General features: G+C 45.3%; 1 protein-coding gene across 6 annotated transcripts in view; it reads left to right on the top strand.

Moving 5' to 3' along the window:
• Positions 1 to 18,404, top strand: part of DNMBP (dynamin binding protein) — a 92,723-nt gene that overhangs the window by 70,912 nt on the left and 3,407 nt on the right. For 5 of the 6 annotated variants that reach the window (XM_025880714.2, XM_073904319.1, XM_073904318.1 and 2 more), the window contains 10 exons: positions 569 to 586; positions 925 to 1,124; positions 2,923 to 3,053; positions 4,018 to 4,122; positions 7,284 to 7,412; positions 8,670 to 9,002; positions 9,733 to 9,912; positions 11,566 to 11,764; positions 13,832 to 14,379; positions 16,171 to 17,809. In XM_025880714.2, coding sequence (XP_025736499.1) covers positions 569 to 586; positions 925 to 1,124; positions 2,923 to 3,053; positions 4,018 to 4,122; positions 7,284 to 7,412; positions 8,670 to 9,002; positions 9,733 to 9,912; positions 11,566 to 11,764; positions 13,832 to 14,379; positions 16,171 to 16,356 — 2,029 coding nt within the window. In that variant the 3' untranslated portion in view covers positions 16,357 to 17,809. Of the gene's footprint in view, positions 1 to 568; positions 587 to 924; positions 1,125 to 2,922; positions 3,054 to 4,017; positions 4,123 to 7,283; positions 7,413 to 8,669; positions 9,003 to 9,732; positions 9,913 to 11,565; positions 11,765 to 13,831; positions 14,380 to 16,170; positions 17,810 to 17,972; positions 18,098 to 18,404 lie in introns of those variants that run through there. The other variant, XR_012381688.1, reaches the window with a different exon arrangement.

Consider the following 18,404-nt stretch of genomic DNA (forward strand, 5'->3'; position numbering starts at 1 on the left):
CATAATTCTTTATCCTGCCGTTGAGAACTCAGTCCGTGCATGGTCTAGACTTCTTGTGACATCTATCTTATTTTAATCATGAATGATATGTTATTATAGGTCCTGTTATGTAACTTGCTCTGCTCTCATCATATTGCCTTTTCCCTTGAAAATCTTCAGTGGCTTCCCGCTTCATATCTGTAGATACAAAGTATGAAATTCGCATTTCAGGTAAGAAGCAGTCAGGGAGATAGTTTGCTCCAAACAAACAAGAGCATAGGTGTAAAAAGACCCAATTCACTTATTCTTGACCTTCAGGTGAGATCCTCCTGGACTTAGGCAGATTATAAGGATACAATATATGTCTCAGTAGATCATAGGGAAGTTAGGGGCTTACTAACTTTTTAATGAACTAGATATGCCTCCATAGATATTAATAATTTCCCTTTATCCCATGTGATTTTATTTGTGTGCCCAACTGATAGGCATTAGTTGAACTAATACATCCTGCGAAGAGTGTGAAAGTCGGCATATTTAGCATTCCCTCTAAGCAGTTGTCTGTTTTCTTTTCATGCTCGCTGCCCTGTAGGAGCCTGTACACAGAATGGTAAGTCCCTCGCCCTTGATGCACAAGCTCATTTCTTTATTTTCTTCCCTAATAGAGATAAACCTAGAAGTAGACCTCCTTTGCTGTATTTTTCTCCATAGTGCTTATCACCAAATGACACTTGCTACAATGTTTATTGCCTCTCTCTTTCCTCTACTAAATCCCTAGTGCCTACAACAGTACCTGGTATTTATTAGGTACCCAGAAAATATTTGCTGAATGAATGAAATTGGAAAGGAGGATGAGAGAACAGAGCTATATTTAAGAATCACAAACATTACCAATAGGCCCTATCTTACTGACATTTGATTAAAAGTCTCTTTTTCCTTCTCTGTTAGGGGATGCACAAATTATATTAACCTGGGCTCCTTCCTCATCAAACCGGTCCAGAGGGTAATGCGCTACCCACTGCTACTCATGGAGTTGCTGAATTCCACCCCAGAATCCCACCCCGATAAAGCGCCCTTAACCAATGCAGTCCTTGCAGTCAAGGAGATCAACGTGAACATTAATGAATATAAACGTCGAAAGGACCTGGGTAAGAAAAGCGTACTTGCTGAAAAGGAGGTATACCCTTGAGAATGGAATGCTGCCCCCCTCCAAAGAATTATGCCTTTACCAGAGAAGGGCAAGACAGAGGGTGGGTAATAGGGCTCTGCTGTAGAAACGGTGGCAGAATGGGGGGAAATAGGGTATGAAAAAGCAAGCAATAACATAATGAAAGTACAACTGTGGAATATTGGAAGTAAGGCATCTGTGATCAGACTTGTAGTAATGAGTCTTTCCCACGGATACAGAGTGGCTCATTCAGGCACTGGTGATTGCTTTCTCCGCTTGCTCACGGAAGGCAAGCCTTTTCAGCCCGTGCTTAGACTTGTTTTCCTGCATGTCATGTTGGATGTTTTACTACCTCCACTTAAGTTAGGACTTCTCCTCCTCTTTCAGAAAACCCCCGTTTGCCCAGTCTCTGGGTCACGTGACTCCTCTTTGGTCTGAGCCCCGCCCCAGCACTGTGTAGTTAGTTGAAAACCACCCAGCGCTTTCTTTATAATGTGGAAGGAACCGAACCATTTCTTTTCTCTTTCATCAAACTTCTTGTGAGGCGCTAATTTGAACTCTCGATCAGTATAGCATGGTAACCATGCTACATTGATTTGTTAGTCACATCTTCAAAGAATCTGTGTTATAGTACCTCTTCCTGTCCCTCCCACCCACCGCATCAGCCACATTGGGGCGCTGTGGCCACTGTGCTCTTAAAGCCCTCAGGCCACCTAGTCCTTTGTCTTGGTTCCTATCTCCTTTCTTCCCTCTCTCTCTTTTAAATTTATTTCTTTCATTTATTTTTCTTAAAGATTTTATTTATTTGAGAGAGAGGGAGTGAGAGAGCACAAGGTGGGGAGGGTCAGGGAGAAGCAGACTCCCCGCTGAGCGGGGAGCCTGATTTGGGGCCTGATCGGGGGAGACTCTGGGATCGTGACCTGAGCCGAAGGGACTGAGCTACCCAGGCACCTTTTAAAATTTAAATTCAGTTAATTAATATATAGTGTATTATTAGCTTCAGAAGTACAGTTCAGTGATTCATCAGTCTTATATAACACCCAGTGCTCATCACATCCCGTGCCCTCCTTAATGCCCATCACCCAGTTACCCTGTCCCCCCGCCCCTCCAGCAGCCCTCAGTTTGTTTCCCATAGTTAGGAGTCTTTTATGGTTTATCTCCCTCTCTGATTCTTATCTCCTAATGTAATGTCTTCATCTCCTGTAACAATAAAGTGTGCCTTTGTAGTGCCACCCAGTCTTCTCCTTGTGACCCTTCTGATGTCTCCTGACTTTTCTAGAGATTGTGCCTAAGATACGACACAGTAGTTGATCACGACTCCTATATAGCATTTTACTATATGAGACAATTGGATATAAATATTTGTACTCAAGACCATTTAAGATGGTCTTATAAAGCAAGTAGTGTTCCTCTCTATATTTTATTGGAGAGGAAAATAAGGCTCAGAGGAGTTAAGTGACTTCTGGAAGGCCACACCTTGATGAAATGACAGACCTGGGCATGGAGCTCAGAGGTTTCCTGGACTCCAAATCTTGGGATTCTTTTCCTGACCCCTCTGCTCCCTTTCCTCCTAACCACCTCCAGTCTGTGCCATCTCTGTGCTTCGTCAAGTATCCTGTCTGCCCATAATGGTGATTTCCATTCTTGTTTTGTCTCTACTCAGTTATAAGCTCACTGAAACTGAGCACTACCTCTAGTTTGGGTTGTTGATCTCATTTTGTGGCTCATTTTGTAGTCTGTACACGCTCAGAGAAGGGCTTTCTTGACTCACTCCCTAGTCCTCAAGTACCGAAAGGGTGATGAAGACAGCCTCATGGAGAAAATTTCCAAACTGAACATCCATTCCATCATCAAGAAGTCCAACCGCGTTAGCAGTCACCTGAAGCACCTCACTGGCTTTGCTCCACAGGTGAGATTCCCACCCTTGAAGGTTTGGCACATCTTCAGCAACGTTTTGGGGTTTCTACGGGGCAGCCTGCATGGTATCGATTGACATGATTCATCTCTTAGTACCTCTTTTGGTGTTTGCCAGCTGGTGGACGCAGGACCCGGCAGCTGCTATGTATGGGAATCCCACCGCCCAGCCCTCCACCCTGCTGTGGTGAGCGGCTTACAGTGTGTGCAAAGGCAAATCAGGAGGCCAAATCGGTCACCAAATAATAGTTACTGTGGTTTCAGACACCCATGAGGAGCTTGCGATGTACCTGGGGAGACCAAGTCGTAGACATGAAGCTAGAAGGGATTTAAGAGATCACCGTAGTTCGACACAACATGTCACAAATTGGAAAAACCTAAAGTCTGAGAAACTGAGTAATTTGGAAACATCCGCATTGCTGAGCGTGGATCTGGAGTCACCAGGCTTCGTTCTATAGCATACATGCAGTATGTAGTTAGTGGGAAGTAGCAGCTAGAAAACAATCAGCTGCTAAGTGTTGCAGTTTGTTCTCTGTATGCTCTAGTACTTAGGAAAACAGGAGTTGCATGAGAGCAAGCTTCATGCTGACAAGAGATTTAATCTAAGCCTCAAAGAAAGGGGGTAGTTTGGCATAGGGACAGGGCATACCAGGCAAGGGGACAGCTCGAGCCATGGCACCGGGGTGAACAAATGTGGTCACTGGGGACAGGAAGAGAGCATCTGACCACAGCAAAGCATGTCTTCCCATCAGGAGCAGAGGAAGTAAGGTGTGAAGGCAGGAGAGCCTGGGTGTATTTTGGCGATCTTTCAAGGTCACATAGAGGTGTTTAAATTCAATTCAGTATGATTTGGGGAAACATCAAAGGCTTAAAATTTAGACAAAAGGTACTTTTAATGCCAATGGGATAAACTGAGGGAGAATCCAGATCTGCTAACAGTACTTGTTTATTTTGAACAGATCAAAGATGAAGCATTTGAAGAAACAGAAAAGAACTTCCGAATGCAAGAAAGATTGATCAAATCTTTTATCCGGGACCTGTCTCTCTACCTTCAGCATATCCGGGTGAGTGAAGGCAGCGCTCTGCTTAGAATCACATAGGGTGTAATTCCGTCCATTTTCCTGCTCGTCAGCATATTGTGGGATGCGTGTTGAATAATCTGGACTCAGACGACCACTGTGCCCTGACATACTTGTTCCTGGGAGTCCGGTTGTTTAGTTAAGAGGTGACAGCATCTGGAAGATGAGCTTCCGAATGAATTCTAGAGCAGCCTGGCTCCTTCCTCCCTCTCGCGGTCACCGACCTTCCCACCACCTTTTGCTCACTGTCTCCTCTGTCCAGTTATTCGTGAAACACTTGTCACAGTTCATTTTGTAAAGATCATTTCACAGATTGACTAATACGATAGTGGTTCCCATTGGAGGCATGCTTTCTCATAATAATGTTAATTTCCATCAAATGTGGTTGCTATACACAAGGCCTCTAAAATTGTTAGAACCGTGAATAGGTCTGGAGAGCTGGAGGGGCTGAGGAGGTCAGGCGGTGTTTGCTTCACAGTCAGAGGTGGGACTAGACTCCTTTCTGTTTGGGCCTCTCCTTCCCCTATGGGCTTCACAGAGTGGTGTTTATATAAGCATATCATGTACTCCTGTCTGTCACACATGAAAATCTCTTCCTGACAGTTTTCTTAAAGAGAGATCCTCTGCTTTCTTAAAAAAAAAAAAAAAAATTTAAGGAAAATGGTACAAATTCAAAGGTGCCAAAGGAATAAGTAAAAAGTGAAAATAATTCTTCCTCCAGCCCGTCTCCCAGGCACCTTCTAGAGACACAGTCTGCATTTATCAGATTCTTCTCTCATCAGAGATAATCGTGTGTGTATGTGTGGGGGAGAGAGAGAGAGAGAGATACACACTGTTGAGCATCTTGGGTTTTGCACATAATAGTATTTTGGAAGTCATTTCTGTACCTCTGCACACAGAACTTTCTTTTTTTTTTTAAACAATTGCACCAGTATGTAATGATATGGATGTGCCATAATGTAATTAACTTGTCCCCTATTGATGGACGTTTATTTGTTGTTGGCAAACGATTAGATATATTGGCACAAGGAATATCCTTGTAGATACATCATTTTCTGATCTATGAGCGTATATCTGAAGACCAGAGTACTGGATTTGCTGAGCCAAATCATATAGCATGTAGACATTGTACCAGGGCAGACTCCCTATCGGTAGTGTATGAAATGATTTCCCCATCCCTTACTAAGACACAGTGTTACCAAAATCAAAATGTCTTCTCTTTGCAAGATAGGTTAAAAATGCTATTTGCATGTAGGTTTAAATTTGCATTCCTTATGAATGAAGTTGAGGATATTTTCCTATCTTTAAGTCATTATATTCCTTTTTCTATTGATTTGTCTATATTTTGAAATGCTTATTTATTGATTTGATGATCTTTCTCTTACTGACTTGTAGTACCTCTGTATAGTTGGAGAAAATAGAATAGCCCTTTGTGTATGATAATGGTTTACAACTATTTCTCCCTCAGTTTGTTGACTTTTGAGTTTGCTTAAATGTTTTCCCCATGTAGAAAATTTTTAGGTTTGCATGGTCTGAACTTTTTTATGGCTTCTTAGGTCTATGTCATGCTTGAAAAGGTCTTTCCTATTCCAAGGTAATAAGTATCTCCCAGGTTTTAGTATTTTTATTATTTCATTTTTTAAAGTTGAAGTCATTGATCTAGCTGGAATTTAGTGACACTAAAGGTTGAGGTAAGGATCCAGTGTGATTTTTTTTTTTTTACCTGCTTTTCCAATTGTCATCATTTATTAAATAATCCCCATGATTTGAAATGCCCCCTATGTTTCCCACATGCCCCTAAGTAGCAAACTCGCTCCCTTCATGTTTTAAGTATATAATTAGATAAAAATTAGGGTTTATAAAACTTTTTTAAGAGCACATTGGCTTAAAGTGAGAGATTTGGCAAAAACAATGTTGATACAACTCCCAAGTGTATTCCCTGGTCTAGGACATTCCCTTAAAATTAATTCCTCTACTTTCGATATCCTTTTATTGAGTGTTTTCTCCCCATGTTTTCTAAGTGTTGAACAGTTTCATCACTGACATAAAGTGAAAAGCCCTGCCAAATAAAATTATTTGGATCCACTGAGAGAGAGCGAGCTGGCAAGAACATAAGCTGAGGGATATTGACTATACTTTGGTATCTACATTGATGTGTCGACTACTATTTTGAGACTTCACAACATTTTTTTTTAAAAGAATATAAGAGGACATCACGTTTCACATGCATTCTCCCACTCAGGAGGAATTAGGAAGATGACACAATTTATCCTTCTGACAAAACACGATGTCTACACATACAGGCATAGGATTTAAAGACAAGAGGTCTGCTAGTGTCATAAAATAAAATGTTGTAAAATCAAACAAATGAATGAGGCACTGATGTTTTTTGCTTAGGGACTTCATTTGCCCTTGAAATACATGAATGGAGTTTTGGGTACCTTTAGATTTTATTTGGGTTAATAGCGAAATAATGGGTATTCCCCTAACTTAAACTAAAGAAGGTGAGAACCCAGCATTGTTTAAGTAGCCAGAGAAAACAGCCTAGGGTTTAAAACCTGTCAGGAGCCGTGCAGAAGAGTGTACTATGCATTCACTTATTTGTTCATTTAGTCAGCAAATGATAATTGAGTCAGCCAACAACACAGACAAAAATCCCTGCCCTCCTGGAGTTTACATGTTATTAGGGGGTTGTGGGAGGGAAATAGAGACAGTGCGCAAACATTAGTAAGTTGTCTGCAGTGACAAAGGACAGAGCAGTCAGGTGTGCCTGAGTGCAGGAAGCAGGGTCATGGCCAGCTGTCTTTGAGACAGTGACAGCATGAGCCGACACTTGTAGGAGAGGTGATCACTCATTATCATCATCCTGCAGGAATCATCTTGACTCAAATTAGGAACATAAAGAAATGCTAAAAAGCCGATAACAACCCTCACCATTTTTTTCTATAAATAAGAGTCTTAGGCTTTTCTCTGTTCCTCATAAATCATAGTTTATGAGAATGTGCTCATTTCAAAGCTAAAATAACTGTGCTAGAGAGAAAATTTTTAATTATGGACCCCTTTTGTCCCATTCTGCTGTCCAGGGTGAATGGTGATGGCTAGGAAGTTCTGTCTGTCTGACTGCATTTGTTTCTAACCGGCTCTAGGAATCGGCGTGTGTGAAAGTGGTGGCTGCCGTGAGCATGTGGGATGTGTGCATGGAGAAGGGACACAGAGACTTGGAGCAGTTCGAGAAGGTGCATCGCTACATCAGCGACCAGCTCTTCACACACTTCGTAAGTGACTCTTTCTTCAACCCTCTTTTCGTAGGGTGGCCTTCTTCCTGGGGTTCTTGGACATCCAGCTTGTGGAAAAGTTAATTCCACAGAAGACATGCTGTGTGCATCAGGAACACCGGTCATCCTCTAGCTCTATCCATATTGGGGTTTTATATTCAGAACAATGGCTTTTAATTGATTAAAAGGACAGGTTGGGCCTCTGTTATCCAAAGAGATTTTTTATAGCTTGTGATCAGTCTAGTTTGAAGAGACACAGGAAAACTGGGAAATTTCATCTGGTATCACTATTGACAACTCTGATGAAAGAAAACAACTATAGGAGTACTAACTTGGAATATTTAGTAGTTTCGAAGTTAACCAATGGATCTTTGAGATGGCATGTACTTCCTTATAAAGACAGTACTAAAGGTCAGATTGTTCTGGCAATTCTAAATATAGATATGGAATTGTTTGATGGTGAGGAGAAAGTGATGAGTGGGGTTTGAAGGTTTCTTGGAAATTTTTGGATGGCTCGAGGCTGAAGAAAGCATTTATTCACACTTGGGGAAGTGTTCTAACAACAGTAGCATCTTACTAAAAGTAATGTTTACTAAGTACCTATTTATGTTCTTTATGTGGCAATATCCTGCCCCTCGATGTCTGTCCTTCTAAACCACGAGAAAAATCTTTTGAAAAGTAGAAAGAGGGATTAACAAGTAGCTATGATTAGAAAAGGTATTATGTATGGGTGTACGAAAGCTTCTCTACCTCAGACCTATGTAACAACTACATCTTCAGTTAACTTCAAGCCATGTAGACCTGTGCACATAAGAGGTGATACCGGACAGACTGTCCCATTATCAACTATGGAGCTCAGGTGGGCCCAGCATGTTTTGCAGACTTTTGGCATGTGCATATGATTGGTGAAGGTTTTAAATTGAGAAGTTTTGTAAGATGTGTGAGTCCATCTGGTGTTGGATAAGTAGAACACTGTTGGATCTGCATGGGTTTAGCTTGTGCGCTGGGAGCAAAGCAGGTGGTACAGGGTATCACAAATCAGCCTGAAGGGTATTTCAGAGAAGGACAAATATATGTGGTGACGGGTGCGGGTGTTCACTGGACTTACCGTGGTGATGGTTCTGCAGTATATTCAAATACTGAATCATTATGTTGTATGTACACCTGAACCTGATGTTATATCTGTTATTTCTCAATTAAAAACCATAAATATGGGATACGGGACAACTGAGCCACGTGATTTTCTTGTCCCCACAGAAGGAGAGGACAGAGCGGCTTGTCATCTCTCCCCTCAATCAGCTGCTAAGCATGTTCACGGGGCCCCACAAGCTGGTGCAGAAACGCTTCGATAAGCTTCTGGACTTCTACAACTGCACGGAGCGGGCAGAGAAGCTAAAGGACAAGAAGACTCTGGAGGAGCTGCAGTCGGCTCGGAACAACTACGAGGCCCTGAACGCGCAGCTGCTGGACGAGCTGCCCAAGTTCCAGCAGTTCGCCCAGGGGCTCTTCACCAACTGCATCCACGGCTACGCCGAAGCCCACTGCGACTTCGTGCGCCGGGCGCTGGAGCAGCTGAAGCCGCTGCTGTCGGTGTGTGTGTGGTGGTGGCCGGCCGGCCGGCAGGCAGTCCCTCCAGCCGTCCATCTCTCCATCTGCCCGTCCATCTGCCCGTCCCTCCGCCCGTCTGTCCCTCCGTTCGTCCCTTCGGCTGACCCTCCGTCTGTCCCTCCGCCCGACTCTCTGTCCCTCCGGCTGTCTGTCCCTCCGCCCGTCCATCCGTCCCTCCATCCATCCCTCTGGTCGTCCCTCCATCTGTTCCTCCGCCCGTCCCTCCGGCTGACCTGCCCGACCCTCCGTCTGTCCCTCCGCCCGTCCATCCCTCCATCTGTCCCTCCGCCACTCCCTCTGGCCGACCCTTCCCCCCCCCCCCCGCCCCCGTCCCAGGCCCCGGCCCGTCCCCCCAGTGCCCCAGCGGAGGAGTCTCTGAGGCTTTCCTGGTGTCTTTCTGTCTTTCTGGGAATGCGCATTTGGGTTGCTTGAGAAATTCTTCACACTAGAGATTAAATGGGTCCTCAGGTCAAGCCCCTCCGAATCTCCGTCCCTTGCTGGTGCCTGTGGCTTCTCAGCGTCTCTTTTCCTCCCTGAGGAGCCCAGCCCCAACCCCACCCCCCGCCGGGCGGCCCACCTGCGGCCATGCCCAGTAACCTGCCCAGTAACGGGGAGCTGGGTGACAGGGAGCTGAGCCCAAGCCGCCCGTCAGGCCTGCGAGCTTGCATCATCTCTCCCCCCTCTCTCTCTCTGCCCTGCCCGCTGACTCCAGTCACTTAAAGTCGCTGGCAAAGAGGGGAACCTTACCGCCGTCTTCCATGAGGAGCACAGCAGGGTCCTGCAGCAGCTCCAGGTTTTCACCTTCTTCCCAGAGTCGCTTCCGGCTGCCAGGAAGCCATTTGAGAGGAAGACCACGGACCGTCCGGCGGCCCGGAAGCCGCTGCTGGGGCTGGTGAGGGGGAGGTCGCACGCGGAGCTTGGGGGAGAGTGGGGACTGGGGAGGGGGCTCAGGCCCGGCGCTAGGGGGACTTCCCCCGTGTCCCCGAGCCGGCTACTTAGCCTCGTGCGGTCTCCAGGACCCGGGTTTGGTGCTTACATCATCGAGCTCTTAGCAGGTTCAGGTGAGTTCATATGCGTGCTGCCAGCGCACAAGCTAAACCCATGCAGATCCAACAGTGTTCTACTTATCCAACACCAGATGGACTCACACATCTTACAAAACTTCTCAATTAGAAATTGCCTGGCACGTAGTGAGCACTGTACAGATAAGCTGTATCCAGCTTATGGATAAGATGCACCCAGCTCTGTCCACAGATGAGCAGCTTCACAGGAGTTTAAATGTCTTATAATAATGCAGAATAAAGGTCATGGAGTTCCCTCATCTGTCGCGGGCTGCTTCTCTCAGTATTCCTGCGCATCGCGGCTGCTAAGGCTAGGGACTGCCAGTAGCTTTTTCACACTCGATATGCACCTCAAAACACCTTCTGAAAAGCCTTCTCAGATCTTAGTCTATACAGTGAATGGAGTTCCTGAAGGATTCATATTAATACTTTGACCAGTTAATTAAGGAAACTGATTTAAGGGTATGTCAGTTCTGCCAGGCTTCCCTGTATTTGATCATGTATTGGAAAAGGTAATTATCTGGGGTGCCAGCGTGGCTCAGTCCGTTGGGTGTCTGCCTTTGGCTCGGATTATGAACCCGGGGCCCTAGGATCAGGCCCTGAGTTGGGCTCCCCGCTCAGTGGGAATCCGATTCTCCCTCTCCCTCTGTCTGCCGCTTCCCCTGCTTGTGTGTTCTCACTCGCTCTCTGTCAAATAAATAAAAATAAAATCTTTAAAAAAAAAAAAAGAAGAAAGAAAGGTAATTATCTGATACATGGCCAAACCGTTCATGGCTGACTGCTTTCTTACTTGGAGTTACATTCTTTAGAACTCAATTTTTCCATATTTTTGAAAAGTAGGGGCCATAATCGAAAAGATTATTGATCTCTGTTTACATTTTGCTCCATATAATCTCATTAATTTATATTAGCTTGAAAGGGAGAATCAAATTTATTACTTTTATTTTTTCTAATTTTTACCAATAGTAATTGTTTTTATAGATGGGGAAGTCAAGATAAGGAAAGTCTCAGTTGTTTCAATTCATATAGCAAAATAGAAGATCTTGTAATATTACTTAGATATTTTGACTCTTTTGGTGGTAGTTTTTTTTGAAGATTTTATTTTTAAGTAATCTCTACACCCAGTATGGGGTTTGAACTCACAACCCCGAGATCAGGAGTCGTGCGCTTTACCAACTGGGCCAGCCAGGCGCCCCACGTGGCACTTTAATCACATTTTTTGGTCACAAGATAAACAGATGTGAAACTAAGTGTGTGTTAAATTTTCTTAATAGCTACCAAGGCACTAAAACATGAACTAAGATCATGATTTTACCCAGCCACATGGACTGACTCAGGCACAAAAACATCCAATGGATTAGCGAGTGGCTGGCTGTTGTTGCCCCCATTTCTGAGACTCAGACTGCGAGTTGGCATTAAATATGGCTGCTGGGCTGGTGGCCAGGGAGGGCTTTTGTTGATTGCATCTCTGTGTTGCCTTTCAGCCAAGTTACATGCTACAGTCAGAAGAACTCCGGGCCTCCCTTCTGGCAAGGTATCCCCCTGAAAAACTCTTCCAAGCAGAACGGAACTTCAATGCCGCTCAAGACTTAGATGTCTCACTTCTGGAAGGTGACCTGGTGGGCGTAATCAAAAAAAAGGACCCCATGGGCAGTCAAAACCGCTGGCTGATTGACAATGGAGGTAGGAATGCTAGACCTCAGATTACTCTAACTCTAAATGAGGAAAAAGTTATTTCTGGCTGTACCCGAATCCTGTCTAGGCCAAAAAAAAAAAAAAAAAGTCTTTGATTAAAGGGGAAAAATAACCTTACAAGTTCTATCTATCTTGGGAGAGTATAGTGCCCAAGTCATTACCAAAACAAAACCTGTCTTTGGTTTTGGTTTTATTTTTACAAATTCCAGAGAGGGCTCCATTTCTTACCTTGCAGGATCTTGCCATGCTTTACAGCTCTTACAGGCCGTGTGCTTACTGGGGCCTGAGTCTTCTCAACCTGTCCTAAGAGAACCCCAAAATAAGCTGCCCTCTTCCAAGCTCTGTAAATGGGTTTTGACAGCGTGTGAATTTAAAACCTGTAGGAAAGGATTTTTTGTTTGCTTTTTGAGTTTTTTGTTCCATAATGGTTTTACCTCATGACTAGGGAATGACTTTAAAAATAGCTTATAGCTTTTTTCTAGCGGGGGGTGGGTAGTTGGGGGGGGGTTGTTGGGTACAGAATTTAAAGAAAAGTAAAAAGAATAATAATCCATGTCATTTCCTAACGATTCCAAAAATTCAGAAAGCTCTGAAAAACAAAGGGCTTTTTTTTCAGAACTCATTTGCCAAAACCTTCCCTGATCTGAACTTACTTGGTAGCAAAATCCAAGCAAAGTGTTGTGAGGCTGTTTATAATTGTAACTCCTCTCTTTTGATGTGAATAGTCATACATTATAGAAACAATGGGTTTAATTTTGAGGCGGTGACCCAGACCCTGCTGGGGATGTCATGCATAAACCATATACGTACTTGATTACTTTTCCCAAATTGAGAAAGTCTGAATTCCAAAACACATCTGGCCTCAGCATTTTAAATAAGGACTGTGGGCCTATACAATAAACATCTCTGTTCATACCACCGGAATGGAAAATTGTGCCATTCTCAGTTTGAAAGTATTTTGTGGACTCCCACCACCCCCATCCCTTCCCGCTTACCCAAAAGAATGGAGATTGGCAGTGGGAAAGGAAGGCAAGGGTGGAGGGTGATGGGCAGGGGAAGCCGCTGCTGGGTTCACAGAAGGACTCCTAGTAACGATCCAGGCTCTTCAAGAAGCTGTTCTACCCTTGGGGCTTTTATCTACGCCATCCTGGGAGTGGTGGCAGGAAGCCCACAGTATTAGGATCAGCTGTTAGACCCTCTACTCCTCACCATCTGCCCAGGAGACCCCCCCCCCCATTCAGCAGATGTAACAAAAGTGTTTTTAGGTATGGAAAACACATTAAAGATGAAGGCGGAGATGGCCCTTGCTCGCATGAAGGTTACCTGCTCTGGGTCCCTGCCTTCACAGATACTTCTTCTTAATGTTACAAAAAATGTTCCCATGGATCAAGGATTTCAGTCTTTTATGTTTAGAAGTTTGAGCTGAGGGCCCTCTCTGTCATCATCTTAGGCAGTTTATTAAAGTGATCATGTGCTGTGCGTGTGTTGTGTACATACTAACCCCTCCAAACCGCTTCCTACATCAGACTATTCTCACGCTATGCCCACCACGTTCCCAGACCAGAAGCGGAGATTCAAGTGCTCCGGATGGCAAAAGGGCCGGCGGCCATCTCGGAGGGGCTCGGTCACTGTGAGGATGGTTTTTAAAATCCCTTTTCCATCCTCAGTGTATCTGAACACATCCTTAGTTAAGTCTCTCCTGGCCTTTGTTTCCATGATGCAGATACCCTGTTAAATTCTCTTCACCTGCTCATTCTCAAACCCGGCGCCATTTTTATTACTGTCCCCATGAATCTCTGTAGGGGCTCGCATCCCTCACGTGTTAGGTGGTCAGTTAGGCCAGGCGGTTAGGCGCTGCCAGGTAGCTACAGAGTTGCATCTGCACCCACCCACGGCGTCCCCTGGGATTGAGGGTCTCATCTTTTTTGTCCCTAGGCATCTTGTTTTGTGTCTCTCACTACTGACCTAGCTTTTCAACCATAGTTTTTTCTCGGTTGACTCCGCCCACCACCCCTTCCATTAAAAGCCCTTCGTGTTGATTTTTCCGCCCCGTAGTCAGCACAGGCTTTGTGTACAGCTCCTTCCTGAAGCCCTACAATGCCCGCCGCAGCCAGTCTGACGCCTCCGTTGGCAGCCACTCCTCCACCGAGTCGGAGCCTGGCGGCTCCTCTCCCAGGTTCCCACGGCCGAACTGCAGCAGCACCTTGACCTTCAATCCCAGCAGCATGGCTGTGTCCTTCACCTCAGGGTCTTGCCAGAAACAGCCTCAAGATGCCATTTCATTGAAGGAACCGGACCAAGAAATTGCCAGTGCATCCTTAAACTTGGGTTGTTCGGAGAGCAGTCCTTCCAGATGCCCCACAGACCCAGACTCCAGCTCCCAGCCCAGGTCGTGGGACTTTCCGGAGGCCGGCCGAGACATTCACCAGCCCGGCCCTGCCCTCAGGAGCTCCAGAAACTCCAGGCATCTAGAAACCGTTGGTCACTACCTACCAGGGCGAAACGGGCAGGGAAAAGACCTCATGAAAGGCTGCACGAGAACAACCCAGTGTCTGGAAGACAAAAATGAAGAACCAGAAAGCAGGGAGGCAGAAGGCAACCAGGTAAGTGCTCCCTGATCACGAGTGTTGGGTGGTAGGTGTAGGAGTGGGGGAGTCCAAGGCACGCCCAGGGCCTGGGTGGTGATCTGGGCTGAGCTCACGGACAAGTCTTAGAAAGCCCACATGGAAACTTGCTCTAAGAGGGAGCATCTCCACACCTTCTGGGCACCTTCTTTGGCTGACACCTTGCAGGCTATTTCTGGGCCCCTTCTGCCATGTCATTAGGTATTTCCAAGGTGTTATATTGAAAACCTTTTCCACTCTGCCAGCTCATAATTCCTCATTGTATAAAGTCTGCCGTTTATCCCATCTATTTAGGTTTTTTTTTTTTTTAATATTTTTCCCCCTGGACTTTAGAAATAACATTCTGACTCTGTTTCAGTTTTTCTATTCTTTTTATAACGGCCTATTTTTGTCTTATGAATTTGAGTATAGCTTTTGTATCTTGCACATATTAAACCTCCCTATTTTTTTTTAATAGAATTGTCAAGCACAGTTTCCATTTTTTTTTTTTTTTAAGATTTTATTTATTTGACAGAGAGAGACACAGCAAGAGAGGGAACACAGGCAGGGGGAGCGGGAGAGGGAGAAGCAGGCTTCCTGCCTAGCAGGGAGCCCGATGAGGGGCTCGATCCCAGGACCCTGGGACCATGACCCGAGCCGAAGGCAGACGCTTAACGACTGAGCCACCCAGGCGCCCCTAAACATCCCTATTTTAAAGTCACTTTCACATCCATGGCTGAGGAACCCTTGGTTCACGCACTTGTTCCCTTTGCTCCCTCTTGCAGCAGGGAGTTTCCATGGGTGTCTCCTACCATCTGTCTGTGAGCTCATCTCCAGCAGGGTTGCCTTTGAGAGACTCAGATGTGTCCTGGGTTGTGTAGGTATTTGACTCGGCCAAGCTCGGGATTCCAAAAGACCAGTTTTCACATGAGCTTCTCAGCTCAGTCTCTCTGTGCCACATTCCTCAGAGCTATAGATGAGCATAGGGCATGCCTGTTCCTCTGGTGATCCTGTTACTACCTGCTGCCCAGGACAGACATCCAAGTTCTGCTCCCATCAGTGGACACTTTTTCTAGACATGTGGAAGGAGAAGATGGCCCTTTTTTCAATTCTGATTTTGTTTAAAAAGCTCACTTCTAGCTTCATCGACTCCTCCAAGTGCTAAGAGTTTGTTTTCATCCTTGTGCCCCCATGGGCCTCATGGCTTCCCCTCCCGATCACTGAACACTACCTGTCTGCCATATTGACTGAAGGTTCCTTCCTCCACTTTTTAAGGCAACTCTGAAAAGAGTAAAAGGATATGAACTTTGGTTTTCTTTGAATCTGCCCTGTTCATTATGGTAGCCACCAACCCTATGTAGCTATTTAAATTTAAGTTAGTTAAAATTAAATAAAATTTGAGGCGCCTGGGTGGCTCAGTCGGTAAGTGTCTGCCTTCGGCTCAGGTCATGATCCCAGGGTCCTGGGATCAAGCCCCACGTCAGGCTCCCTGCTCAGCCGGAAGCCTGCTTCTCCCTCTCCCACTCCCCCTGCTTGTGTTCCCTCTCCCGCTGTGTCTCTCTCTCTGTCAAAAAATAAATAAAATCTTAAAAAAAAATTAAATAAAATTTAAAGTTAAGTGCCTTATTCTTACTGGCCATACTTCAAGTGCTTGATAGCCACATGTGGCTAGAGGCTGCCATATTGGATAGCGCAGGTATAGAACATTCCTATCACCACAGGAAGTTCTGCTGGACAGTATTGCTCCAAGCGGTTTCCCGTTTCCCAACTCACTTTCTCTCCCTCTCACAGGTCTATTTTGCTGTCTATACCTTCAAGGCACGGAACCCAAATGAGCTGAGTGTGTCAGCCAATCAGAGACTCAAGATCCTCGAGTTTAAAGATGTTACGGGAAATACAGAGTGGTGGTTAGCTGAAGTTAATGGGAAGAAGGGCTATGTTCCATCCAATTATATCCGCAAAACTGAATATACCTGAGCCTGTTCCCCCTCCCGTTTAACCTTGCTGCCTTCACTTCCTTCTGCTGAAGGGTTCTGGTGGCCCCGCGAGAGGGCACCTGCTCCTGGGACACCGGCCCCGTCTGCATTGTTTAACCACGGCACGGCACAGGGCACAAGATGAGTCTTGTTTCCTGCCATTGGATTGTCAACTTTGATGCTCACTAGACTTTCTAGAATTTGAAATGGACCCCGGGGCTTGTGAATGATTCTGTGACCATGAGAAGAAAGGCAAGTCTTGGGTCAGCCTTTGGAAATGAGAAATTTCCAGTGGGAAGACCAGTATCGGATATATGCTGGAAGCTGTGTTCCAGCATGAGAAGATGTTGGCGTGGGTTGTACCATACTGAGTTTGGGGCAGTCCCATGCTCCACGAACAAATGACCAGAAACTGATTTGGATGAAGAGAATTCTCTGGGAGCCCTTTTAGACTGCGCCTCTGCACATGGCAAGAAGTTTGTTGAATCTGGTGTTTCAACGCTTCAGTGTTTAGCACACATTCACACATTCACACCCACCCCTTAAAAGTCCCTAAAACACTATTATCTGTAATCTTATTTATTTCAAATACTGCATTTCCAGATCGTCTAGGCAAAATTCAGTTGCATTCTCTTTTTAAAAAGCGTTTAGGGTCTTTATTTCCCTTCAGTCTTTCTATGAATGGGTCTCTTCCCTTTGAGGTTTACAACCTTCTACCCCTTTCTAACAGTCACCTCTGCTTATCAAGTCCGTGTGTGATGTCTCCTGGCCCTTCACCCACAACCCAATAACTGATAGCTTTTCCTAGGAGAACAAGATCAGAGCTCCAGCCACGCCATGGAAAGAGCTTGCCCTACAGTAAGCTGAAACCAGTCTGGCCTGGTGGAAGATTGGATGCCTTTCTCCTTCATCCACACTACTGTCCACAGATGCAGAAAGCATAATGCTTGTGTATTGTATGAATGAGGAGAAGCAGTCCCAGAGGTAGCTTATCCAAGACTTGGAAATAAGCATTTTCTGTTTCACCACTAACCTCCATGCTTCAGAGACCATAGTCTAAGCCAAACAGATCCTAAAGTGCCTGATCGTCCCTCCCTCTCGCCTCTGGAAGATCTTCGCTAATCCTTACACAAAGAAATCTCCCCCTGAAAATTCTTTTAAGCAGGGCTCTTATTCTTAAGGTCTTCCCCAGATATGAGGCCTATCTTGGAATAGAAGACTATGAATTTTGTCTTAAGAAAGGGAATTAAGAACACCTTACAGCCCCTGCTCCTTCAAGTGCACCTTTGGTCTTAAAATCCTGATGACCGGGGAGACACCTGTGGGACCCCTTAGCCCTGTGTGTCTGCAGGTTGGTCAAAAGGCAGCAACGCGAGTCTCCTGTGAACAGTGTTTATATTTAGAGATGTTTATATTTAAGTAGTTATTTTATAAATAAAGGCATTTCTAAGGGCCACGAGTATGTTTTCTTGATTTCCGTCCATGTGTTTAGCTTGAACCTTACCGGATTTCTGAGGGTACCTTTTGGACGATTCAAAAACGATGGTAAGAAAATAGGGGAGGCTAACTGAAGAAATTCAATTCAAAAATTCATTTTGTCAAATATAATTTCAACAGAATGACTGTCCCCTCAAAAGATGCCTATGCTGCAGGTGGTTGCCTGTGTATCTTCAGCTGTTTTATACTATAAAAATCCTAGCAGAACGGAAGAACTGAAGGCTCTAAACTGGAGTCCCTACAAGGTAAGTACTTTGCTGATACCACAGAGGTGGAAACTGATGCCCTGGAGGTGAAGTAACAAGGCCCGGAGTGGCTGCTGGGTGGGGGTGAGGTCGGGAGGGGGAGAAGTGCAGGAGCCCTGGCCGTTGGCGGGGGGGACCGTGAAGCAGCTGCCTGATACTGTGAGGGGGGAGAAAACATGACGGAATAGGTGAGGTGGACTCTGAGGGAAAGAAATTTGTCAGCCAGGCCAACTCTTATTTTATGGACGACGACAATGGTGACATTGTGACTTCCCTGAGCCACACATGAAGTTTTTGATGGATCCTG

Source organism: Callorhinus ursinus, unplaced genomic scaffold (genome assembly GCF_003265705.2).
Source record: "Callorhinus ursinus isolate GAN/ISIS: 27379988/994484 unplaced genomic scaffold, GSC_fseal_2.0 scaffold20, whole genome shotgun sequence".
Taxonomy (NCBI): Eukaryota; Metazoa; Chordata; class Mammalia; order Carnivora; family Otariidae; genus Callorhinus; species Callorhinus ursinus.